The sequence below is a fragment of the Necator americanus genome, chromosome II (genome assembly GCF_031761385.1).
Source record: "Necator americanus strain Aroian chromosome II, whole genome shotgun sequence".
In the NCBI taxonomy this organism is placed as follows: domain Eukaryota; kingdom Metazoa; phylum Nematoda; class Chromadorea; order Rhabditida; family Ancylostomatidae; genus Necator; species Necator americanus.
Window position 1 is genome coordinate 13,579,024 of NC_087372.1, and position 26,377 is coordinate 13,605,400.

At 42.0% G+C, this 26,377-nt stretch overlaps 6 protein-coding genes across 9 annotated transcripts in view; 4 read left to right on the top strand and 2 right to left on the bottom strand.

Annotated features, from left to right (window-relative positions):
- Positions 1-10: 10 nt before the first annotated feature.
- On the bottom strand, positions 11-16,807 carry RB195_017728 (uncharacterized protein; the record flags this gene model as incomplete). Of its 3 annotated transcripts, none has more annotated exons than XM_064184847.1 (37): positions 11-47; positions 192-256; positions 3,479-3,622; positions 3,692-3,821; positions 3,878-3,984; positions 5,102-5,194; positions 5,251-5,320; positions 5,596-5,720; positions 6,040-6,135; positions 6,227-6,340; positions 7,063-7,130; positions 7,217-7,387; positions 7,445-7,694; positions 7,763-7,879; positions 9,082-9,207; positions 9,281-9,429; positions 9,976-10,072; positions 10,148-10,283; positions 10,955-11,033; positions 11,090-11,214; positions 11,299-11,410; positions 11,473-11,570; positions 11,639-11,697; positions 11,753-11,830; positions 11,883-11,978; positions 12,111-12,194; positions 12,552-12,641; positions 12,795-12,887; positions 13,046-13,138; positions 13,289-13,381; positions 14,618-14,710; positions 14,986-15,111; positions 15,158-15,269; positions 15,345-15,429; positions 15,690-15,780; positions 15,841-15,948; positions 16,739-16,807. In XM_064184847.1, 37 exons carry the CDS (start codon positions 16,805-16,807, stop codon positions 11-13), a joined length of 3,879 nt encoding a protein of 1,292 aa, XP_064040726.1. The 3 variants fall into 3 exon arrangements, with proteins under 3 accessions (XP_064040726.1, XP_064040727.1, XP_064040728.1); XM_064184846.1 differs by having other exon boundaries at positions 7,445-7,703; XM_064184845.1 differs by lacking the exons at positions 11-47; positions 192-256 and having other exon boundaries at positions 3,470-3,622; positions 7,445-7,703.
- Positions 16,808-20,221: 3,414 nt separating this feature from the next.
- Positions 20,222-20,611, top strand: RB195_017729 (uncharacterized protein; the record flags this gene model as incomplete). The annotated part of the gene is made up of 1 exon (XM_064184848.1): positions 20,222-20,611. The coding sequence occupies one exon, from the start codon at positions 20,222-20,224 to the stop codon at positions 20,609-20,611; it is 390 nt and encodes a 129-aa protein (XP_064040729.1).
- Positions 20,612-20,720: 109 nt separating this feature from the next.
- On the top strand, positions 20,721-21,524 carry RB195_017730 (uncharacterized protein; the record flags this gene model as incomplete). Its single annotated transcript, XM_064184849.1, has 1 exon — positions 20,721-21,524. One exon carries the CDS (start codon positions 20,721-20,723, stop codon positions 21,522-21,524), a length of 804 nt encoding a protein of 267 aa, XP_064040730.1.
- A 167-nt stretch (positions 21,525-21,691) lies between these two features.
- On the top strand, positions 21,692-22,297 carry RB195_017731 (uncharacterized protein; the record flags this gene model as incomplete). The annotated part of the gene is made up of 1 exon (XM_064184850.1): positions 21,692-22,297. The coding sequence occupies one exon, from the start codon at positions 21,692-21,694 to the stop codon at positions 22,295-22,297; it is 606 nt and encodes a 201-aa protein (XP_064040731.1).
- Positions 22,298-22,413: 116 nt separating this feature from the next.
- On the top strand, positions 22,414-22,808 carry RB195_017732 (uncharacterized protein; the record flags this gene model as incomplete). The annotated part of the gene is made up of 2 exons (XM_064184851.1): positions 22,414-22,479; positions 22,617-22,808. 2 exons carry the CDS (start codon positions 22,414-22,416, stop codon positions 22,806-22,808), a joined length of 258 nt encoding a protein of 85 aa, XP_064040732.1.
- A 1,389-nt stretch (positions 22,809-24,197) lies between these two features.
- The window catches only part of RB195_017733 (uncharacterized protein), a gene marked incomplete at both ends in the record, with an annotated part of 39,408 nt that continues 37,228 nt past the window's right edge, over positions 24,198-26,377 (bottom strand). For both annotated transcript variants that reach the window (XM_064184853.1, XM_064184852.1), the window contains one exon: positions 24,198-24,326. In XM_064184853.1, coding sequence (XP_064040733.1) covers positions 24,198-24,326 — 129 coding nt within the window. The remainder of the gene's footprint in view (positions 24,327-26,377) is intronic.

Genomic DNA, 26,377 nt, shown 5'->3' on the forward strand with positions numbered 1-26,377 from the left:
ATTTGTTGTATCATGCAGAAGTGTAAATGAACATTTGCTCAAATTCCCTGTAACTATTTAAACCTGTACTCATTTACTACAAAGAAGACAAACAAAACGACGGAAATAACAACAAACTATAAGCAAACTCTCTTTGCCACAATAATTTGAATGCATGTCACGCACCGAAATGAGATGTACAAAACACCCACCCCTTCACACTCAAACCCTCTGCAAGTCGCCGAACTTTGGCAGATATCGTCGCAGGACCTCCTTTCTAGCTTTTCGTGTTTAGAATTATGTTGATGGCAATTACTGTATCCTTCAACATGCATACTGCTTGTTATAGACGATGTTCAGGTTAGCAGGATCCATCTGAGTACGTGAGTGTTGTATCGCTCGTGCAGACGCCGACCCTTTAGCCTACGCCGCATCCGTCGTCGAATCTGGCGCCTAGCAGTTCATGGGTTTCACAGGGTACTTATGTCCTCATTTACGATCGCACCGTGAGTGAAATGTGAGTGAAAGTTGGTGGAACTTATTGCAGTGACATTCTTTTGGAAATCCATTCTACAGAGATAACACTTTAGCACTTGTTTCTCAGGAATTCACAGCAAGAGAAAAAAAATCGTTCAGCTCACAGTCTTGTTAGGGGTAAAATGTAGTTGGGGGAAGGGTTGAGGGTCACTCAACTCCACTCTTATTTCTAGAGGCTCTATCTTCTTAGTTCAATAAGTCCCTTGATGCGCTGCTCTCCAAAGATTTTGTTCCGTGAGAAGTAGATTTCTTCCCTATTTTTCTGTTGGTTGTGTAAGATTACCATCCTTCGGAACCATACGTGTAGCAAAATTTTAATCACATACCAAACTAAACAGAAAAATGCAACTTAGATTTGTTAGTACGTGTAGAATTATGACGACTGATGACTGATAGATTGAATGATCCAGCAACAAAATCTCTTAAACTCTTATCTTTTTTGAGAGCTGAACAATTCCTTTGAATCCGTTGATTCTGTACACGTAAACGTAAATAAAACTAACGATGGCGCACCATGAAATTGATGTTGCGATCTCTCTACGAATACCTATAGAGGTGTACTTCGCGAATATAAGCACGACCAATTCGCTTTAGTAATCCAGAAATAGGCATGGAAAGGCTTTGGATGATCCCACCTACCCAATGTTGCAACTTATTAGGGGCAATACGACAAGTGCGATTTGCAACACGCCTACAATTGTGCAGATGAAATCATCTTCTGCTGCATATTTGAGCTATACAAGTTGGATCGTGGACACTGTACTACAGCGTAATAAGTTGAATTGTTGTGCAGACGGAAGTCCACGGAGCTATCATAGACTTTCTCTGGATAAAAATATAGAGGGGACGGTCATACTTGTGAATTACATACATATTTACTCCAACGTACACGCGAAGAGACCCCAACGTCGTCAATTTCGTGTTACGCAGCCTCAGCATGTCAGTGAATTTATCTGTACGAATCTATGCTATTTTCAGTCTCCCCTCTAAGTCTTAGTCTCCTCTCTATAGTAGCAGTTACTGCTCAATTTCAAGTCAAATATATATATATATATATATATATATATATAGTCGATTCAAAACGACATGAAGCACGGAGGACAGTTGCGTAAGCGGCTGTGCTCGAAGCGGTGCGGTGGAGACAGCGGTTGCAATCGAGGTGGGACCGGGCCGAACTGTAGAGATGGATGGTGGTAGCGAGGATCCATGGACGATCCCAACCGCTACGCTCCACCGCCCCGCTTCGAGTGCAGCCGCTTGCGCAGTTGTTCGTGCTTCGTGTTTTGACCCAACTACATGTGCATGTATAGTCGAGTCAAAACGACGAGAAGCGTTGTGCCGTTTTTTAAGCGGCGACGCTCGAAGCGACGTGGCGGAGATAGCGGTAGGAATTTGCGCAGGAATTCCATCACGAAGTGCAGCGGAAAATAATGTTAGCAGGAGTCCTCCCTCTATCCTAACTACTACGCTCCACCGCACCGTCTCGAGCGCAGCCGTTTACAAAACTGCACCGTTATTCGTGTCCTTCTGACTTTACTATAGTAGGGTCAAAATGACGGTGCAATTGCGTACGCAGCCTGCTCGAGGCGTTTATGAGCGTACTGGAACACTTGATGGCACCACCCATCGCTGCAGTTTGCGATGGTGCCAACTCGGTTCCAGCTGCTGCCTCCACCACGCCGTTTCGAGCAATGCGCAAATACACCATACTTCATGTCGTTTTGCACCCGTTTTGTCGATATATATATATATATATATATATTCGATTTTACTTTCTTGCTACTTCTCGCTGCCATTATAATTTCTTTCAACATACGGCATGACATTGCAAAACAACGAAAACGGTTTCAGAGATCTTACCGCATGTCTGTGGGTAACATAAAATCATCGGTCTGGATGCTCCTCATGTCTCAAATTCCTGACATTGTTAATAGTTGAGACTTCATCGTGAGACCTGTGAAATACGTTCGGTCCCGTATCTGTTTGTGGAGGGATCTCAAAATCAAAAATCTTTTCTTTCACCATTGCAGGAAAGTGAAATACGGACTAGGGTAGCACAATTGATTTCCTTTACTCGACCGATAGAACTTAGAGAACAAACGTTATTGCTTTACCAGCTTCCATTGTAATAATTTGTTTGCTATATCATAACAAATCTTTTCAGCAAATTTGAATAGCTTTTAGATATAATTTAACAATCTATGCATTTGTGAATGTCATTTATTTTTCAAACAATACATAATTAAAGACAGGCGCACTTGGTGCATCTGTACGCATTACTCGATATAAATTACGGTAGGTAGGCTTTTCCAGTACGTTGTGCATACGTTTTCTTGCCAACTGGCGCTATTTTTCTGGTGAAAGTAGTATGAGGAGTACTTTCGTAGTAGTGTATTCAAGAATCACTAAAGAAATAACATTCTACAGAATAGGGATCGATTTAATACAATCCAGAACTAATCTAAACCCGGACGCGAACAGCAACGCACAACGTCAACAATTGCTTCAGTACATCTATTTAGTACCGTGTCGCCTGACTGTACCTCCAATGCAGCGACGAGGTAGCGTCTGCAACGCAAGTATGTTGATGTATCTCCGGGTTTGGTTTAGTTACGGGACGTGCGAAAAGTATTTACGTGCACAATTGATACAATGCTAAAGATGTCAGCGAAGCAACTATTCTGAGCGCGAAAATAGTGCAATGCTTTTGTTTTGGTCACGCTGCAACTCCATAAACTCATCACCACTAAATGAAAATATCAGAACAGCGCGAGCTCTCTGCCTCCAAAATGCGCTCATTTACACGTACAAAATAGTTCCAACGCTTAAAAGTGTTCAATCACTCAACTAAATTATAATGAACAAATGGAAAAGTTTAGAACCTTTCGGAAAATGATCGATCTGAGCAAAATATAACTAAGATGTTAGTGTACTAATCAAGCGCTTATTAATATCAAAATACGTTGTTCTCAAGTTCTTCCACATCTTCATCCTCTAATTCCAAATCTTTGTCTGAGTCCTCCTCCAAAACTGCGTTCCTCCTTGCTTTCTTTGTCATTTTCGCCACGTAGTCGAGGTCCTCTTGGAGACTTCCAAATTTTTGCACCTATACAGTAAATTCATTGTCATTCCCAAAAACATTACAAGAACGAAGGTAAATTTGAGCAATGGTCACCTTAATCTCATCCAATCCTGTTCGAGTTCTTTCAAAACGAGAGCAACCGGCTCGTGAGAAGTTCATCCGGGAAATATCGCCGCGAGCTCCTTTATTAATGAGATGGTGAAAATAACGATTTTGTCGCTCCCTGGAAATTAATTAATGAATTATTGAACGATATATTTCGAGAACCTATACTTCTACCTTTGCGCAGAATCCCTCGGAGTTATCATCGCAATTCCACTGCTTCTTCTGCTGATGGGCGTATCATCATCTATTGCTTCCGCTAGAAACTGTCGACGATTTGGCACCTGAAATTAGCTGCGTTAAACTCTGTAAAGCTACAAATACTTGGTGTTTGTAGTGCAAACGTCGATCCTCATGAATTTCTCATAATGCGCACCTTCTATGCATATTCCCCATCTACAGCAACAACTAATCGAGTGGCCAGATTAGTAATGTTCTGGTCCCAAAAAAGGATATCCGAACACCGTGCGATAGAATCCCTCGGCCAATGCTTATTAGGAAGCTACCCGTATACCCTGGAATGTGGATCAAAGTCCGAAAGTTCTCCACACACAGCTACCAGCTCTGTGTCAATCCGCTGAATGTCACGGCGAGATCTACTTAGCCAAACCAAACGATTTGGGCTCTTTTGCTCCATGGTTTTAGATGGGAACTCTCATGAAACGGTAATCTGTTCTGGATGAGACTTTTGAGAGGATATGTTTCAAACGTTGTGACTTTCCAAGCTCTGACGAAGGCGAAAAAGCCAAAACGTTAAAAAAAAACAATCTTTGTTCTCGCTTCACATTTATAATCAACAAATGCTATCTCTGTAAATCCAGTGATATGGATACATGCTGTAGATGCAGAGCGGTTTACTTATGAACTCGCAATAGGAAACAAATTTTCGGGATTATGCATTGTTGATGTTATTCAGTGCTGTCTAGAAGTTTCTGAAAACCACCACACTCCTTTAAAACAAAAAATATCTTGAAAACTTGTTCTGTAGGAACTCCTTTCTCATCAAACTGATGCACTTGTTTGAAGTTCATTTGCCGTCGATAGGATACCTATTACTATTATTGACCAAACAACCAGTTTAGGAAAGATACCATGTCGCATTATCTTCGTCATTTTTTTTTTACCAATTGTGTTTTAAGAAGTTCTAATCTATGAATGACAGAAAAAGCTTCATTAACTGGTTAGTTTCTGCGTCCAGCGCGGATTAGGTTCAGTTAACACACTTTTGGAATTTCAATCAAGTGTTAGTAGTAATCGAACTGAGGAAAGCTGACTAGCTACTTAAAGCATTCTCGATACACGGTGATCGAACCACTACAGTGTTAAAATGTCAGGATGCTGTATCACAACGGAAGATGTTTGACTTCTTGGAAATTGAATATGGATCAGTTAAGATGTAACCTTTCTTTCAGCCATTGCTCCAGCAGGAGTGCGCATAGCTTCCAGAAGCGAATCGTCTGCACCGAACTCGGTTACATCAGGTCTGACCATACTCTGAAAACAATCATGATTGAGGGCAGAAAAGGAGGACGGAGTTCTCCAAAACCTACATCATTCATTGTGGTCTCATTGTTCCTGAAGAAATCCTCTCCCTGAGCACCTCCGCCCATCATGTATTTCCTAAAAAATTCCAATAATTAAAAAGACAGAACAAAATTAGAAGCTGTTCTTTTTCCATACCCCTCGTATTGACAGAAAATTTGGAGTTGGTCTTAGTCCAAAATAATTTAAACATCTTGTGAAAGACGACAAGAAGGGTCATGATGAACCATGTAAACTTAGAAAATAGAAGAAGACAAAGAGTGCTAACAAACGATTTGGCGCCATCGATCCTTTTTCAACATCATAAAATATTTTAATAATTATGATAAATGAGTGTATCATAAAAAAACCACCTTGTGTATTCATTGGTTTGATGCTGAAAAGCAACAGTCCCAGCTCGAGCCGTTATGGGCTCCGAAGCTTCCACTGGACCACAAGAGTTTGCCGAAGGCTCCCATTTCAAACGCTTTATCGCTGCCTTTAATTGTTGTTAACCCAATTAACCACACCATAGTAACGAGAATATCAGTGCAGGAATAGGTAGAGAGCACAGGTGCGATATAGAGAGCCGGGCCTTACTCAGGTGAAGGGGGTTTAGCCCTTAGGGTGCAGCTCAAGTGAAGGGGGACCTTTCGCCAACCGTTCAAAAATGAAGAGGGTAATTTCACCAAAAGTTTAAAATTGAAGGAGGTCTTTTCTCCGCCCGTTCAAAGGTGAAGGGGGTCAGAGCACCGGCTTCGACTATCGCATCTATGGTAGAGAGAAGAGTGAATATTGAAGAAAGAGATGATACACACCTGTTTGCATGACTCCGGATTCCTATCATTACCTAGTGAACGTGCTATTTTCTCCCAGTCATCATCTGTCCGAACATGTATAGCAGAAAGCGCCAACTTAATCACAAACAACATGCCATTTTGATATTAAGGCGAGAAAGGGAAAGTGCACATTTCAGTAGTAAGCACTGCAGTAAAAACTACTCACCTTTAGTCTGTCCAATTCTGCTCTATTCCAGCCCTTTTCCCTTTTCGCACCCGGTTTCTCTGTTCTGGGCTTGTTTCGATTGTGTTCGTCACTTTCTTCCTCACTTTCTTTGCTCTTAAACATAAAATAACCAATTCATGTGTAGGACTGCGGCAAGTAGCGGGCAATGCGCCAGACTAATAACCAATAGAAAGGTTCAAAAGAGAAACGAGTACATGATTCTGATTTCCCCAAGAGTTCTTTCTGCTATGAGTCAGTACAGTTGATTTATCTGAGCGCTCATGAAAAGATAAGACGTGGACGAGTGGAAAAACTGAAATGCAAACAGTCTACAGTAGATCGGGTTAATACTTGGATCGAAGACGGACATAACATACGTTTTACATTATGACGCGATTTTGCTACTGTAGACTGTTTGCATTTCAGTTTTTCCACTCGTCCACGTCTCATTTTTTCATAGGCGGTCAGATAAATCAACTGTATTGTCCGAGGGTGGGTGTAGCGCAGCCGGTTAGAGGTTCGTTGTAGCCACACGGTCGAGGGTTCGAAACCGTCCTAGTCCCAACCAAGCCCCCATCCCTCCAAGGTCAACAATTGGTACTAGACCCCCTTCCTTCCGCCACTAGACTTGTCTGCGATTATAAAACGTCACTTGATATATCAGCTGACCTACGCAAGCCACTGTATACGGCATCACGTGTTCATAAGGTCTCAAAGATTTCGAATCGCAGTAAAACTGGCTGGAGACTTTTTATTAAAGTATTAAATCAAATACTATTATTAACTACCACTATTTTGTATATTTAATGGTTAATTGAAGAAACTGTATGACTCACATCAAGCGAATTGTCGTCCGAAGAAATCTGCTCCCTTATTCTCCGCAACTTCCTCCTTCTTTTGCGTACTAAAAGGTATTAGTGCTCCACAAAACAAGAAATATATACTCTTCTTGTTCTGCGGACAATGAACAATGTAAATGACTGAACGGACCTGGTTCACGCCAGTCAACATCTCCGTCAGAATAATCACAGTCTGAGAGGTGCTCGTCTTCCTCAGCCCACTCTTCTTCTCTTCGTTGCCTTTCTAAGATTTCCTCTTCCAAGTACCTATCCTCCTCATCTGCGTATTTGGAATATCTCTTGACCATTTGTTGCTTTTCATCTTCGAAAATCGAGAACTATAACACGAAGAACGGAAATATTGCACAAATATTCTTACCTTTCACTTGTTTTCTGTGTTGACGTCGCCTCTCCTCTGATCTTGTGGGTGAATAATGACCACCAATATTACTGCCCTCGAGGCGCCTCTCTCTCATCTTTTTCTTTCTCCACTTCTCTTCATGGAATGCTATGCGTCTTTCCATTTCAAGTAAATTTGCTTGTTGTCTTCGTAGTTCCTTCGCTTGTTTCAAAATTAAGCGACGTTCAGCTCTCAGCTCTCTTTCGAACTCGGATTCGTCCGAGTAAGTCTTTAAAGGCTTGAAAAATAACTGCTACTGCAGTGGTAAGTAAACAAGGAACGGAATGTGAATAGTACCTGGTAGGGACGTCTGCGGCTATTCCGAAGAGTAGAGTCTTTGTCATTCAAAATTCGTCTGAACCGTCTGTTATAGGGTTTATCGTTTTCCTCATTGGAACTGTCACTATACGTCACCTTAACATTTTTCAATTGAATTTTCTTTCAGGTGGCACTTGTGAGTCTACAGTTTGCCTTAGTGAAAGAGCTGCCTAAAGCATAGGTCGCGTACGGCCTATCCCTCCTGCAAATACTGCCAAAGATTCCATAACAGCTTTCTCTTTCCTTCTATATATGTTTCAGTAATTTTAGTAAAGGCAAAATTATTCGAACAGCAACAAGGAGAATAACAATGATGACATGAAGAACTCCAAAGATTTAATTGTTGTTGCGTGGAGAAGGAGACGCCCCTATTTATCTTCTGAAAAAACTATTTCGGTGACTTCATTTGCATCATAGATTTCAGCGTATACGTCAGCAGTTATTAGATCAGCCTATTTTGTAGGCAGAATTTTCTTCATCCATGGTTACTTAGATATCAAAAATAAAATCTTTCGAAATAAAAAAGAAAAATTATGGTTCCTAAACGAAGATAGCTGTAGAAAAAAAGGAGTCTGAAAGCCGCTGCTTGAAATCGCATTATAACAACAGTTTTCTCATGAAAACACATAATCCTTGAAACGCCTTGACCTACAGGACCTTTCGAATGGAAAATCAAGTTGCTGACTAGATGAAAGACAAAAAGTAGAAATAACAACTGTTCCATATGTTATTAAAATAAAACACCTATGGGAATGAAACAAAAAACAAAACAAAAAAGTCTTCTTGAATAAGTAATAACCCTTGAAATTAGGGTTGACCGACTTTAAAGTTTTTTGAAGGGATACTTTCAAGTGCTTGATGTAACATAGATTTTGTATAAAACTAATGGATATTTCGAGAGAAACTTAACCCCATCTCTCTTTGCAAAAAGAAAATAGTTGTTTCACTGGTTGAAATTGGTGTTCTGCTGTATTTCGTTAGGTACCACTGTTCTTGGGCTCGAGAAAATGTATTAAAATGGCACCGTTTGACAAACCGCTGCTGACAACCAGTGCCGGTCAAGCGTCTCCTTGAGGAGTTGATTACATCAAGGAATGATTGACTGAATGTGGTCAATCGAGAAAGTGCAGTGAGACATGAAAAGTCCGTATCTGTCACCGTCAAAGTGCTATGTTAAAGGACAAAATTTTCCCTACAAATTCTTAGTTCAAATTCTATGGGTCTATCGATGAATCGCAGAACGGTATATGAATATTACTGCTGGATGTGGCTGCAAATTTCTAAGAACAACACCAAACCAGGGCTTTCTGTGCTGGCATCTTTTTCGGTCCACTATCGACTGCAAGTCTAGGCGGCTCCAAAAACGATTCTGACTGTCTCGCTCGTCGAGCAGGCGATACACCATAATAGTTGGAAAGAGCCAACTGAAGAATGAAGTCACAAATCAAAAGCTTAATAAAATGAATAGTGCCCTAAGCATTGTCTGACCACACGTACTGTCTCTGCTGCTCCTTTAGAATGTATCGTGGCAGTAGTAACATCTTGGACACCGATGACGTTACCGTACCCGTCATATCGAACTCGTTGGCCAGCCCACTGAGCAAGAGGTGGATGCACACATCGCCCGCTTCGGGATGTACGCACGTCTGAATTTCACATAATTATTGCCAAATGTAGGGATCATCTATGAAAGTTATACCAGCTTCGTCTGTGCAAAAAAAGAAAAATCTGTTAAAACTTTATAGAGCTTCCAAATCCAACATTGTACTCTTCTTATGATAAGCCTCTCGGACCACATACTACTCGTGCCGTTCACTGTGTCAGCTTTGAAGTAACTGATGTTGATGTTAATGTTGATGCACTTGGGATCTGCTCCTTGCAGGGTATTTGATTGGATAGACAGCTGCATCGCGCTACTTAGGAAGGGCTATTTATAACTTCTAATCGTCCTCCGTTATGACATCTATGTAGAACTGAAAATTGATTGTCTTTTGGTGGAACAGTGCGGGCAGCCATACAGATTCTAGGTTAGATTTGTTTCATTATGTCTTCTGGAGCAGACGATGCACAGTGCACAAGCAGATAAGTCCTTTGGCAAACGTGGCTACACGAACAAGCGTTCAGAATAGACAGTTACGACAAATACAATGTAGTAGATACATAATGAAAAATATACTACACAGAATATAAACCTGCTCGATTTTCTCCTCCACGTCCTGCAACGTAGCCTTTGTTTTTCGAATTCTGCGTCCGCGAACAACCGGCACTTAAAGAATGTGCACTCTGATCCTGAAGTGAGTGGAGTTCAATGCTAACAACAGTGCAAAAAATTATTGCCGAACTTGGAATTGGAAAATAACTTACATGAGGAGAAGTATGACATTGGTCCTTATCATGTGCACCTTCTCTTGTAGGTGACTGAGGGAACACAACTGTTGACTTGTTCTCATCGAAATTCTTTCTTAGATGGTCGTTCACCCCCAAACTGCCGAAGAAGGTGCTGAAGCGATCTTGGATCGTTCATGAATTTAATGTTAGATGGACGGGATAGAATGTTGCTTTGAAAAAATGAAAGAAGTGTTCGGAGAGGTTTTTGTAAATTACTTCTGGAAATGAAGTGTCGCGGATACTTCAAACATTATACCTGAAATAATATAACAAAAAAAGAAATCGAAGATTCACCTACAGCACGAGAATGAAAAGAGGAAGGAAGAGGAAGAGAGTCTCTCCAAATTTGTGAAAGACAACAACTCAGGAATCAAGAGAAACATGAAAAAGGAGCGTAGAAACAAACATGCGTTACGAAGATGTTAAAATTGCAGTACATCACTAAGAATGCCCTGAAGTTTCAAAACAGTCATTGACGTTATAATAATTCGTTTGAACGTCCAAAATGACAGATAAGTTCTTCCACGCATAACATAATAAAATTGACACTGATTGTTATCCATAGCGAAGCATAGCTGAGTTGGATCCAGACCGTATCGCCGATGCACTACTTTTCACTGTGCGATTAGCTGAGAAGTAGTATAACAACACCATTAGGGTACGATGTAGGTCAAACCCCAACCATTTAAGACTTTGAAAGAACGTGATGAATAGAACATGTGAATTTTGAAATCCCAATTTAAGACATCTTGTAAGAGAACTTTGGCTAAGTTATGAACTTACTTATACAAGATTGTTATCTGTGTTCTCCAATCCGGCGGGAATCCTCGAAGAAATTTCGCCACAAACATTTTTGGGAACCCTGAATAAGGACTGACGACGAAATAGATATCCTTTCGAATAATCCCATCACCTCACCTGCGGAAGCGGAGTCCATCACGTTCATATCACCTGCTAGTCGATATTTTGTAGAGGAAGTATGAAGAATCTCAGCACTTTCAACGCGTACAATGACTGAGGTGCGCCACTGAGTGTCATGACCTCTACAATAAATGAAAAAATATGCTGAAATTTTACCACTTTCACATCAGAGGTGAGTTCCTTCAATGAAAAAAGAGTAATCCTACATCCTGTCGCCAAGAAGTACAAATTTCGGAAAGCCGAGTTCAGGACCACCGCATCCAACAGGAGCAAAACGAATAGACCACCGGCGTAATTCAACAGCATCATCAACTTTCCCTGAGATATCGTCATCTAACGAAGTACTGCTTTACACGATTTTATGGAAAACAGAACAAAACCTATATCCTTGGAGATCCCGTCCATAGAAACCTTGCAAACGACAGAACTTACTGGTACGACAGCAAGCTCAGAATGCTTCGCATTTTTGTAGTCATTTCTAAAACTTGGTTCCAATGAAAAAAGTGAATTCTAAAACCTGAACTATAAAATTGGATCCTTCCGTACCGTTCGATGTTGTCTTCCCTGTTAGATTCTCGGTTACATCCAGGTGTCTCGAAGGCAGGCTGAATATGGAACGGAAAATTTTTGTGTTTTACGTCAAGAAAACAGCATCCTTACCCCCGCAGAAGTCTCCTGCTCTAGTGATGGTGAACTGACCGAAAAAGGAGATTCCACTGTTGGAAACTGGTCTAAGTTCTAGAGGAAATTATTAAGAAAGTGCCAGTAATAACAAAACAAAGGTACAAACTTGAGATGCCTCGGTAGTAAATCCCGGAAGTGCAGACGTTTCACTGTTCATACGAGGAACGAAAATATACGAGGATTCCGAGGAAGCGGTAATTTCCTTGAAACGTTCGAATAAGAAGAGACAATTCTAAGCAGACGTAGCTCACGGACAAATAGTGAGTATAGCAAATAGGAAAGGCAAATAAAACATGTGGGAAATACTGGCAGTGACGTATCTTTTAAGCCTCACCCTCAAAGCGGCTGCAGTTTCAGCTTTTGGGGCAGAAAGTCGGGAAACGATGGCATTAACACCGCAGATTGCAAGATCGGGTTCCTTAAAATGGAACCTTTGTTATTTGAAAATAATAGAAGGTGTTCAAGAAAAAAATTGCAATAAGTGAAGTCATCACCAACATCAGGCTAAATTTGCAAATGTCACCTAGTTTTGAAATAAATTCAAATCGTTGTTAAGCTCTGAAGAATTCTAGAAGAGTAACTTGATGTAAGAGATTTTCCTTATGACAAGTCAAAAGTTAGTACTTCTTCAAACCAGTCTGGCAGATAATCAGCAATGACGATAAGCAAGTTGGCATCGAAATCCGCATCAAGCAGAAATGTATTACAATGGCAAAATTACTAAAGTAAAAGGAAGGAAAAACACTTGAATCTGTAATTGTAGGTTGAACCTTACTTCAATTGCACGAGGTTGAGGAAGAATTTCAGTTAAGCGAGTACGTCTAATTGATGAGCGATTGCTGGATTTGTGTACAGATTCGGGAACCTGGAATAATCGTCACTATGAAAAAAGACATAACAGAAGGAAAGGCACGAACAGCGAAGGTTAATAATAGTTGAGTCATGTTAGGTAATTTCAGAACATTAGCGTGGTAGTCAAAGTCGGTGGCTGTATGTTTGATGATGGGATGAATCTTACTTCATCTGTAGGAGAATCAGGAAGAGTTCTGTTCAAGCGAGAACTACGTCGAATTGAACACTGATTGTTGCTTTCATCTGCGGCCTTGGGAGTCTGCAAAAATCGTCGTCATTGAGAAAAAAAAAGACGGTAGACGAAAAATTAAGGCCACAGAAGGATAGATAAGAAAGAAAATCCCTAAATAGTCGCAAACTATATCTCTGGTAAAGTCGTTAAAGTCGTTAGAATGAGCGATGATAGGTTGGACCCACTTCATCCGCACCGGAACGGGAAACAGCTCCGTTTAAACGAGAACTACGTCGAACTGATGAGCGACTGCTAGTTTTATCTGCTAACCTGGGGGTCTGCAATAATTTTATACACGAGAAAAAGGTTGCGACAATAAAACTATGAACTAGTAGGTCAAGCCTAATAATCGGTAACACCTGTTGGGTAATTTCATAATTTGGGTCTGAAAGTTAATATCATTTGAGAGTGAGACACTTGAACCTTACCTCATCCACAGGAGAATTAGGAAGACCTCCGTTTAAACGAGAACTACGGCGGATTGATGAGCGATTGTCACTTTTAAGTGCCGACTTCGGTGTCTGCAAAACCCATCACTGACAAAGAAACCAGAAGAACTAAGAACGACAAAGAATAAACATGAATGAAGTTTTTGAACTAATCTCAAAGTTGGGGTATAGATTATGGTGGGTTTTCCCAATAGGGGATCGTAAAAAGGGGTTGGGAGCAAGAGGGGGTCGAAAGGGGTCATATTCTATAATTCTCTTTAAAATTAAATGGTGTAATATTTGAATCAATGATTGAGGAAGATTGTTGTACAGCAGCAATAGTTAAGCTAAGATTAGGATGGGCCACAAAATGGTTTAAAAATCCCATTCTTCACTTCTGATAATGGATAATGGTATGAATTTACTTGCTGCTCCAAACTATGTACGCTTCACGACGTCCGGACCGCTTCGCAAGGTTCAAAGCTGTGCAAAATCGTATCCGGTATTTACCCGCAAATATCAGGACAAGCCGTTAAAAACTTGAATAAATGCAACACATGGTAAAAGACGTGGTAAAAGTGAAGAAAATGAATTATAAAATAAATCGGTCAAAATGCTAGTAACTATCAAAAATTTTAATTCTTTCAAAAAAAATTGAATTAGTACCACAACACTCAAATCTGAGAATGACAATTCTTAGATTTGAGTGTAGTGGGATTCCTGTGTAACTATTTTATGAAAGAGAAATGGAAGTAGAGGTGATTTCCTATTAAGTAAGTCGCACAACGGGGTGCAAAAATTCGTTAGTTGTGAAGAAGCTCGAAAATTTGTTAAAATCCCCATTTTTTCTCAAGTTTCACGAAAAAATCAGAGAGCATCTAACAATGCCGATTTGAACGTTTTAGAAAGAAAAAACCCTCCTTTCAAAACTGTACTTTTGCTTGCCTTTCTAGATTTTTTTTTTTTTTTGGAACCAGGTTACAACGTTTATTACAACTACAAAATCAAATCTTCGCTAAAATCACTGCCAAATCGCGCACAAATGCTGCACATTTATCTCTACTCATCCTTATTTATTTGATCTCTTGTTCATTACATTATATCATTTATTTACTAACCTTTTAAATTATCTTCTTCAAATTTTACTTGCTGTATTTAATTTTCAATTGCTAGCTACTACACTGGAGAGCATGAGAGGAGAAAAGTACAGAGGAGTCATTTTTGAGAGGATCGTGTTCCAACGACATGCTGAACCTGTTCGACGTATATACACTTGTGCATACATGAGAATTAAGCTACACTGAGATGTTATGATTGGTTGAACCTCACTTCATCTGCAAAGGGACATGGAAGAATTCGGCTTGAGCGAGAGCTTCGGCGATTTGATGGACGTTCACTTCTTTCATCAACGTGTGTGGGCGTCTGCAATAATCAACACTGTTGCATGCGGTACACAAAAGCAAAGGTGGATTAGGTGGATTTGCAAAGTGACTGAATCCCATTCAAAATATAATTTTTGGAGAGGCCTTATGCGGGATTGTCTTGGCGTCGTAGTTGGATAGATTACACGGACTGCTACAGAGATGACTGCATAAAAGGCGGAATTAACAATGTACGCGTTTTCTGCTACGATTATCACTTCGGCCCTCATAATTCATCTTCTTTCATAGCCAAGAGAAATTACAAATTGACTCCACCTTTTTTAAAGATGCAGAGGACGAATTAAGCACACTGTTTTCTTTCTGTTCATCTTCTTCTGGAATTGGGACTGGTAACGACGTAGAAGCAGGAAGAATTGAAAGGCGTTCTCTCCGGCGATCATCCTAGGGTGAGCGATAAAATCCATAGAAATTCGAAGGGAAACCTCACTTTATTTGAGTCGCATATAGAAGATACATTCTGTCCACGAACAAAATTTGAGGATCTGCGGCGAGCCATAGCACTGAAGTAGTATGAGGCATTCATCGGATTCGTCGTCTTGCTACAAAAACTCAATTTTTAACAATTCTGTAAGAAACTGCAAGTGGTGGAAGAAAATGCTAACAAAATAACCTACACAACATAAAAGTACTCCTTCAATATGCTCTTCCAATTTTCTGGGAAGCCATTCATAAATAACTCAACAAGCTCCGCAGGATATCCTTAAAATGGGAAATGAATGCAAATAAAACGAGAAATAAACGTAATAGGCAAAAATGTGTCCTTTCGTGCTGAAAACATAGATGCGATAGTTGGAGCGTGTGCTCCGATCCCCTTCACTTTTGCACGGTTGGCAATAGGACTCCCTTCACTTTTGGAAGGAATCCTTATCACTTGAGCTACACCCTATGAGCTAGACCCCCTTCAATTGAGAAGAGTCCGCCTCCACCCTGTACCTCCACCCATGGCTGAAAAAAATTACCATAGTGATGCGCAAGATCCTTATCTATTGTTCCACGTAATTCGTAGACAGACCCACTACTTGTCTGTAATAAGGACGACGTTATCCTTCTCTGAAAAATGCAATCTAAAGCGAAAGATTTTTAAAAACACCGAAGAATATCCAAAACCACCTCAATGGCAGTTGAGTGCCAGTTCCGCAGAACAGTCTCTGTGTCATCGCTGGGTCGATAACCTTCGACACATACACCGAAAGAATCAACGTCTTCCCCATTGATGAACTACAAAATACTGTAGTACTGTTATATCATTTTCGACAAAAGTATTATTATAAATGCGCTCTTTGAGAATTGTTTTAGAATTTGCAGAAAGATTTTTAACGAGGCACTAAATTGATTTGGAACAAAAACCCTACAACCTGGAAAGAAAAAAAATCTGGTGGAAATAGAGAACATTACTCGATACTAGACCCGAACGAACTTTTAAGGTAAAGAAAGAAAAAGCTGGAACCCGTTCAGTACACTTACGACAAACTCGTAGCACTTCGTCCTGTTGTAAAATCAATGAGAAACTCGCCATTTTATCTGTGTACAGTATCTATCGTGTACAGTATCTATTTATCTGCATGCGACATCAAGATAATCTGGGGAGAAGAAAGGCTGGCTAGTTATCACCTGCACTTTTCTTATTCACTCCACACGCAGGAAGAAAATAGAAAAATATGTAGAAGTGTACCAACTAAAAAAAACGGACTTTAAACCACCAAAAAAGAAATCCATCCAAGTCTTCAAAATTTACTGTTTCGCTAAAACTGTTTACTTTATGTTTACTTTATTTTCTCAAACAAGGACATTTCATGCCATCATAGAAAAAGTAGGATATTTGCTCATTTCTTTGCTTATCATCATTCGTTTTAATCTGCTTTTATAATGAAACAAACGAGAGAAATAATTGACACCAAAAAGCTCACTACACGTAAGAAATAAATGCAAATGTAAAAATACTAGGGAAAGAAAGATAATAAGCCATTAAAGGAAGCGTGTCTGTGAACAGAGGAGAACAAGAACGAACCTTGAAAACCCAAAGTCGAATACTTTTCCTTTCAGCGTGATTTAATACATCATAAGCAGAGGTATTCATGTTTCAGAATATTTTGTTTCTTATCCTAAAATAAATGGAATTACATGAGCGCATGGAAGCAAGGAAAGGAAATTAGTTAAAATCTGAAGGAATGGAGACAAATCCTCACAAGCTCTTAGCAGATTTTAACTGTTCTGGAACGGCTCTCCGTGACCGTGTAGAACATAACGATCTAAACAATTATATCGACCTTTTCAGGATAGAACTTCAAACACTTCGAACAATTCATAAAAAGTAGAACAAGCAAGGAATTTCACGGGAAGAGGACAACTGTATAGACTTGAAACCATAGTCTACAAGGAATGGAGGAATATTCAGAAATGAAGGATGCGAACGTGAAAATAGCTTCTTTGAACTGTTTTCATTCCCGCGCTGCCCCTTAGTCATCAGGCCAACAAAAATGGACTAGCGCACGATGCGCGATGACCTAGCAGGGCAGTGGCTGGGGTAAAGTCCAGTTGGGAGCGGGGGAGCTCTCAGTGGCACCCTTATTTCTCGAAGTGAATATCTTAATAAATCGGCGCCCTAAAACCTAAGCATTAGACTTCGAGTATCTATGAGATGGGCGGTTGTGGTGTAGCGGCTAGAGGTTCCGTTTCCTGCACGATCGATGGGAGGTTCGAATCCGCCCTTGTGCTCACCAAGCCTTCTATGCCTCCGGGATCGATAAGTTGATACCAGAATTTTCTGGGGGATAAAAACACTGACTTGACACATCGGCTAGCACAAGTCATTGTATAGGCGAGTTACACGCTCGTAAACCTCAAACGATTCTGAATTGAAGTGAACGTGGGGGCGCATCTCAAGCGGATTGATTAACGCCAGAAACGTTATCCTTAACTTTATCTATGATAAGGATGTAATATAAAGTTAGTAGAAGAAAAAAGTAAGTTAGAGCGTCGAGAAATGAGGGCACCACTGAATGCCCCCTTCCCCAACAGCATTTCCCCCCGGCGGTGTTTCTCAACCGCAGTTGAGCCCATCACGTCTTCTATTACTGCATGAATGTCCTGGAAGTTAACTAAAATTATATTAGGTTGATGGGACCTGAGAATGGTGGTTTTTGTTGGTGATTATTAGATAGAAACACTGGGAACTACTTTTGTTTATTTGTTAATTCACTTGTTTATGGTAGGGTCAAAACTACATGAAGCACTGTGCAATTGCGTACGCGGCTTCTCTCGAGGCGATGCGGTTGGGTGTAGTGTACTGGAACCGTTGCTGGCAGCACCCATCGCTGCAGTTTGCAATGCACCCACCTCGGTCCCAACTGCGGCCTCCACCGCCCCGTTTCGAGCGTGTACGCAAATGCGCCGTGTTTCATGTCGTTTTGACCCGACTGCACTTATGCTTCCAAAAACCGTTTCGTTACAATTATACGTGTAAGTTGTTCCTGTACCACTTACACGTATAATTGTAACGACACGGTCTTTAGAAGTCAATCCTTAGAAGAATAATAATGCTTAGCAGCAGCATAGCAGGCTCATCAACTATGAATAATGATGTCAATTCGAGTTCTGTTAATCAGCGTTTGCAGGAGATGTTTGAATTTTAATTTCCCATCACTGCTAATGTGATGTTTGATGTTCTGAAAGCATATAAAATCAACTACAAACTGTTCATTAACTGAGAATGACGAAGAACAATTAGCGACCGCCTGTGGACAGAACGACGATTTTCTTCTCCAAAGGAGGGCATGGTCAACATAATACAACAAACCAATATTTCTGTGAGTTGTTGTCCACGATAAAAAGTAAGGAATACAATGAATTAATTCAAATGAAAGAACTTGAGTGCTCTTATGAGAATACTTACATGTGATTGTGTTTTTCAGCTCTCTTCAAAAACTAAAAGACAAATACAGGGTGATCGATGATTTGTTTGAAGCTTGATGTCCCAAGAGTGCATAAAATCAACTACAAATAATTTACGGACAAAGAAAAACCATTAGCGACTGCTTAGAACGAACACACAGAGCAACGGACCAATTAATTCTCCAAAGGAGGTGCACAGATCAACATATCATAACAGTTAAGATTTATGATTGTGGTATAACAGCAGCAACCACACGGCGTTTCTTTAGCTTTAATTCTTAAAGTTAATGGAAGTGTATCACGGAGTTGAGGTAGCCACTCGACTACGAATATGAACGTGGCCCCGCTCAATTCCCCCTAGTCGTCATTAAAAACGGCGTGGGAAATGCGCTTCTTCCTACGAGGTAAGATAGGACGCGCCCCTATGTATACATTCTGGTGTAGTGAAGAGACCTCATTCACCTTCTACCGCTTGCTCGTTTGATGCGGCGCGTGCACAAGAGTGGAGCATTTTCACATCCCTTGTAGCAGCAACCGCCGTTTTCTATGACGTTTTTTTAGAACGATTGGAGGAAACTGAGCGGGGCCATGACCATATTTGTAATTTACACCCTGAGTTTTGTTTGTCATCAGATTTCAACATTGCGTCGATTCCGTGATATGCTACTTTAAAGAGAATGTGGGACGATCCTTAGAAACTCAAAGCCAATTATAGTAGGGACAAAACGACATGAATCACGAGCGTAATTGAGGCGTATTTGCGTACGCGCTCGAAGCGGGATGGTGAAGACACCAGTTGGAACCGAGTTGGGATCGTGGGAAACGGCTGCGTGTCAGCAGAGATTTCACCACGCTCGTAGGCGCTGCGCTCTACCGAAGCGCCTCGAGAGAAGTCGCATACGCAGTTGCGTACGTGCTTCACGTCGTTTTGATCGTACTATAAGTGCACTCGGATCTGTGCCTGAGGAATGGGCTGTCGGTGGGCTAGAGCAGATATATCCTAGATTCACAGTTATCATTAAAGGTAGCATACCATACATACGAATCGGGGCCGCATATACGAGTCTGATTGCTATCTGGTGGCCCTGCTTTAACTAAACGCAATCAGGCGTTCGAGTGTACGCATTGGGAACGTACGAGCTATATAACCTGCACTGTTATATGGCGAAAAATTCCCATACATTACAAAAAGGTGCTGTCGTCCAGCACATCGTCAAGGCCCATAAACCTGAAAGGTCAACTGCCTGAGGGGAGCATGGATTTTTTTCTCAACAACCATTCATTTCGCTCACGCTGAACGGTCGAAGACTATTGAGTGAACTCCAACAAGCCACGCTCTATAGACTTCTTCGATATCTCTGTGTGCCTTTTGCTGCACTGCAGGGAACACGCATGAGAGATCGGCCCGTCATCAGCATCGAAAATTACACCATATACTGCGGCGATGCTGATGAGAACAAAGTAAGTGACTGCACGATAGCTTTGAGGAACGATTACAAGAACCTGGTGGATGAATTTGGCTCAACGTCGTCTAGATGCGCCTTTCTACGTCTGCGGGATCGTGGAGGACGTAAACTCTGGATCGTAAGTGCTCACACCTATGGAAATCGCTGAGGACAACAGTAAGGACGCCTTTTGTGATGAACTCAATGCGCTGATGTCTAAAATACCATGCCGGCAGGTGGTCATTGTCGGAACCGACGCAAATGCGAAGATGGGACTCGAACAGCAATCCGATGTGCTAGGAAAATGGTACTATGCAGCGGAGCGCTCGTCGGACAACGGTGACCGTCTGGTCGACTTGTGCGAACAGACGTGCCTCATCATCGCTTCCATGTTTGAGAGGAATCATCGACTCCATCAGCTCACGTGGCAGGGGTCAACCCTTTTAATGCCTGAAGAGCAGCGCAAGCGGAAAATGAGGACTCTTAAGCTTCACCTCGGGCGTTCTGGCGAGGAACATTCCTCAGTCAGATATCCGAAAATCTAGAGCTGTTTGGGAAATCGCGTTCGACTCTGACCACCGTCCAGTTCTTCTCAGCTTCAAGATACGGTTCCACAAGAGAAACCGAGGAGTTCTCCTTCAACCGAAAATCGACATGGCAGGTCTGAAAGACGACGAATGCAGAACAAAATTCCGCCAACGTGTGTCTATTCATGTTGGAGTACAAACCAGGAAGAAGCTTAGCGATGCGGATTCCTTCACAAAGTGCGTCCAGGACGCTGCAAGGGAAACATTCCCGGTTCTATTGCCGCGGAAGAAGTTTGCCTTTGCATCTGCGGAAACAAAATCCACATACAATTCTGTATGTGTCGCGCGCAGTGCTGGTGACTTCAACCAGGAAAAGCGTCTTAGAAGGAAGCTGCGTCGTCAACTGCAACAAGACGGCGATAACGAGTGGACGTCAAGAGCGATGGAGTTTGAGAAGGCGTGGGAGGACAGGAACCCGCGGAAAGCCTATGCTCTACTAAAACAGTATAGCGGAAAAATGAAAAGATGTTCCCCTGTCCTCAACACTGCCAATGGGGTAGCTGTCGGTGAAGCAACCCTTCCGGTTTGGAAGGAACTTTGGAAGGAACACTTCAAGACCTTGCTGAACCGGCTAGCACCGTCAGCTCCTGAACTCAGACACGTTCATAGACCGACATATGCGGTTAACGAGGAGCCACCGACCGAGTCGGAGGTCCTAGTCTGTATTCAGAAAATGAAGAATGGAAAATCTGGTGGAGACGACGGGATTAGCGCAGAAATACTAAAATATCTTCCTCCGTCTGGGATTCGTGAGGTGACAAAGATCAACTATTCAGTATGGATAGACGAAATGATACCTGATTCGTGGAGACACGCTATCATAATTCCCCTGCACAAAAAATTATCCGTCACGGACCTTAGGTATTATTGAGGAATCTCTTAGCTGCGTGTTATGTACAAGGTATTGGAGCGCATTATCCTGGATCGACTCATTAACCGCGCGACGAGCAAGCTGGCTTTCGTCCTGGCCGATCTACGATTGACCAGGTGTTCATCGTCAGGAGAGTGATTGGAATCTGGCAGCGGTATTCGAAGCCAATGCATTTGGCGTTTCTGGACTTTGAAGCCGCGTTCGACTCTCCTCACCGACGCCGTCTTCTCAACGCGCTCCGCGCCGATGGAGTACCAGGAAAGTTCGTTCGCTTGCTTGATGACATGAATCAACGAACAACTGCTGCAGTTCGAACACCAGGCGGATGTACAACACCGTTTGAAGTGGTAACTGGAGTAAGACAAGGGGCAGTGGCAGGACCCTTCCTGTTCAATTTTGCAATCGACGACATTATGCGAAGAACAGTCGACCAGTGTCCTGCCGACATTGTCTTAGCACCATCAGGGTGTCCCTTGACTGACCTTGAGTACGCCGACGATATTGTTATATTCGCGGAAAGCAGTACGAAACATCAACATGTTGTCAACCTTGTATCGAAGTTGGCTGCAGCCTATGGACTACGCTTACGCCCTGATAAATGCAAGCAGATGTGGATCTCTTCGAGACCTCGATCGGGAATTAGGGTGGAGGGACAACCGATAGAACTCGTCGATGAGTTCTGTTACCTAGGCTGTACGCTAAGAACAATGGCAGCTACGAGAGAGATGTTCAGCAAAGATGCGCTAAAGCCACTTCTGCATTTAACTCCTTAATAAAATGCCTGTGGTTGACCCCCATCACCAACGAAGTCAAGCTGCGAGTCTACCTATCCGCAATTCGCCCCATTATGATGTACGGATTGGAGACTTGGGCAGCATGATCAACGGTTATGGAGAGGCTTGACTGCCCACAACGAAAGCTGCTTAGACGGCTACTTGGCTACTTTTGGCCTAGGGTATGTCACAATGAAGATCTTTACGCAGAAATTGATGTGGTATACCGGCGGATGACACGTGGAAGACATCAACATCTTGCGCCGCCATCGAAAGTGGTTAAAGTAAATCGTCTTCGCTTCTTTGGTCATATATTAAGGAGACCGGCAGATCGCTTTGTTCAAGTGTGGATAGGCAGTTCAGGCGAGACGTAAGGTTTCGCAGAATATGGAACAGCGACGAATGGATTGATTCTGTGCAAGCTCTCGCAGAAGATCGAGAAGGTTGGGCAGAGCTGTGTTCAAGGACTGCACACCTCGGCGAAGATGCGGCTAATCGCGTCAGGCGATGACATCAGCCCGCCGATTAAGTCAAAAAGAAATACCACGAATCTGTCGTGGCGAGGGAGTTCGCGAGAAAAGCTGGAGATGGGGCTGTAGATTCCTGGATCCGGGGTGGTTCCGCACGCGCCATATCCACGTGCGAGAGTTCGAATATTAATGAACCTGTTCAAATAAAACAAATCAACGAGGTGCTGAGGGGATCGGAACGTGGGCACAGAAAATCGTTCTAACGTATCTCGTAGGAACTAGTGTGGCATGCTGCCTTTAAGCTCCGCCCAACCCACTGAAGTCGTGTTTCTAATGCAATGACAGATGGGATTTCGCTGCGAGAAAGTTCTTATTCCTTGATCAATGGACTCATTAAGTGCCAACAGCTTTCAAACCTTTATTTTCATAATTCTCGATCATGCACAGTTATTCACGTGATATGAAGTAGAGGTTTGTATGAAGTAGTTGAAAACCACGCAACGTTGTACGTGGTATAGTTAGAGGATGAAGTGTCTTGCATCACGCTCTCTGCTGGAGATGCGTCAGTGTGATAAACTTTGAATCAAAGTGGCTTTGGAATGCGTTTGCTTCCTACACAGCAACTTTCTGATTCCAACAGGCGTACCAATTTATGGACCCTGTATAAGTGACGGACTTGGAAGTCTAGCACTTTTTCTCACTATCGACGCTGGGGAATCTCTTGGCACTAACATATGCCACATCCGCCGCAATTTTGTTAGTTTGCATCCGAAACTTTTCTTTGCTTTCTATTACTAATCTTATGTTTTCGCTCTAGTTTAATCAGTCTCATCCTACTGTTAAGCCTCACTGGATACTGCTAATACATGTCTCGTCTACAATGGTGTGAATCGCTGTTCGAATCACTATTTTCATGACTACGTATTTCTTCATGGGTATCTACTGTAGCTTCCCCACTCCATAAGCATCATATTGCGAAATCACTGCAGTCCATCTCCAACACATCAACACATTACAAACGGAGAGAGAAAACTGAGCATAGAACACAAGAGCCTCACTGCCCCTCACATTCAAGATCGAACACATTACAGTCGCATTACAAGTCAGACCTCTCTGACCCGAATATGTATAGTAGGGTCAAACGACATGAAGCACGTACGCAGTTGCGTACGCGGCTCCTCTGGAGGCGCTTCCGTGGAGCGTAGCGGCTAGGAGCGTGGTGAAACTCTTGCTGGCACCACTCATCGCGGCAGTTTGCGACGGTCCTAATTCAGATCCAGGAGCTGCGCCGTTTCGAGCGCGTACGCAAATGCACCGCAAGTGCACTCGTGGTTCATGTCGTTTTGACCCGAGTATATGTACACCAGCCTTTATTAAACTTTTTGGCCTGCAAAAATATGTGCTCAAAATCCTTCAAAATTTCTATCAATTCATTCCTTTAATGTTTCGAAATAATGTGTCCACATAAGATTGTATGTCTTTCCTGTTGAAATATCAATCATATCCTTTCTCGAGATTTCAAGAATACCGTCTTTGGAGAGGGAGTGTTCAACATCCACCTGAAATGAAAGATTCATTTTTCAAACTGTGACACGATACAACGGTTTCGACTCCACCATTGTTACTAAAGACTAGCTCTATGATTAAAGGCAACGTATCACGATTTTGACGTTGTGCGGAACCTACAGCGCAAGCGTAGAGTCTCTCGAGTCGAGTCAGTTGCAATCACCCATGTGCGCGCGTCGCGTCCGCGAGTGAGCGGTCGATGACTAATGAGGTCTCCTCAAGAGCCAATTCAAGCAAAACCAATGTATAGGCTGCCAAGGGAACTGAAACGTGTAGACAAAGGCGCGCTCTAACGTACCTGGTAGGAACTAAAATGGTTTCATGCCGTTTTTTTTTTTTGCGACGATTAGAGAAAGATGAGCGGAACCACGCTTGATTTTGCAACCTACATACCACTCGAACTCTAGGTCTTCGATGTGCATTCCGCACCACTTCAAAATTGAGATACGCTGGGTTGAGCTATTTTAAGCTACACCTCATATCACCTATTTAAAGTCGGCATATCACAAAACCTGCACCTCCTGTTACGATATCTGCACGTGTTGGAAAGGGTAGAGGTGGAGTTCACAAATATGAGAAGGGTCACGCCCATTACCTTCACATATCCGGAAAAAACCACCGAATAGGAGCACATAGTCGTACATAACTTAAATAAGCAGAAGTAGCAGATGCTGCCATATCTCATGACAAAGGACGCGGTCCGGACTACCCGTGTTCTATCACGCGTAGTAAGTTCCATTGTTGGGGAGGGAAAAACACACACGGCTATTATGCATGCGCTCCTCTGGATTTGAGGGAAAACTGGACTTGAACCCTCTCATACTTGCAAGGATTACTCTTACACCACATGCTGGTGCGAAAATGTCGCGATGTGTTGACGTCACCTACCACAGATAGATTCAAAGGTAGTAGTAGTCGCTGAGCGTATTTTGCGGACTCAGCAGACACAGGCTCTGGCATCTCTGTCTATATGCACTCCGTGATCTACAGAATGACTTACCGGTAGGGCGACTGCGAAGATAACCCATTCGGTGATTTCTTTTTGTTCCTTTTATAAAAAGCCCCTCGTTTATTTTTTTTTTGCAATTTCATGAATACGATTGCTTTAAAGTCGTAGTCTTAGCTTTTTCTTTTCCTTTTTTTTCTGTTTTTTTAGGCGCCATCAACCCAGGGATCAATCGCTAGATCAGTTTTTAGGTGTGGGATGATGGAGGTGCAGCGTCGAGCGTGACCATGATCACAACGCGTCACGCTGGCAGTGACTTCGTCGGTGACTTACTGCCAATAAATGATATACGCAGCCATATAACATTTTTGAAATGAGCAGCTGGAATTTGTCGCAGACATAAACGGATCCTCTCCTCTGTAAGAATCCATAAAATTTGAGAAAACCCCAGTGTCATGGATGGATGAGAAAGATGGAGGAGGGAAATAGTCTATAGAGAATTCTCTCTATTCTTTTTAATCCTGAATTCCATTTGTATATCTTATGGTCGGATCTTTGCCTTGTTGTGCCTTCGTCATTTGTTATCAAAACTCCTCATCAGTATCTCCACCACAAATTCAGCTGAGAAAGAGAGCATTTTTTTCTTCCTTGAAATCACTTTTTAATTTTTCTTTTGGTATTTGTTTTTCTATTTTTGTATTTGTTGAATTGTTATCCAAATCGTCCATTTAATAAACAGGGTTAATTAACCACCTTTGAGGTCTGCAGAAACGGTTCGGTCCGCGTGGTACTTGGTGTGGTGAAGAAGAAAATTTTATATAGTCACTGTGGTAGGATTGTTCGGGCAAATACGTAAACATAGATTCATACATTTTCTTGCTGGGTTGGACGGTCTTTTATGTGTCAGACATATTTCAAGTAAGAAATAGCAGTGCCGCGGATAAGAGAAAGGGTAAGAGAAAAAAATGTGGGGAAGTGAGGAAGTGTAAGTAAAGAGCAATTTGAGTCGTTACAGAACCAGGTGGGATGGATATTCTCAGTATGAGGTTGTAAACACATCAATAAAATAACGGGACTTTAGTGGAGACAAATTTACGA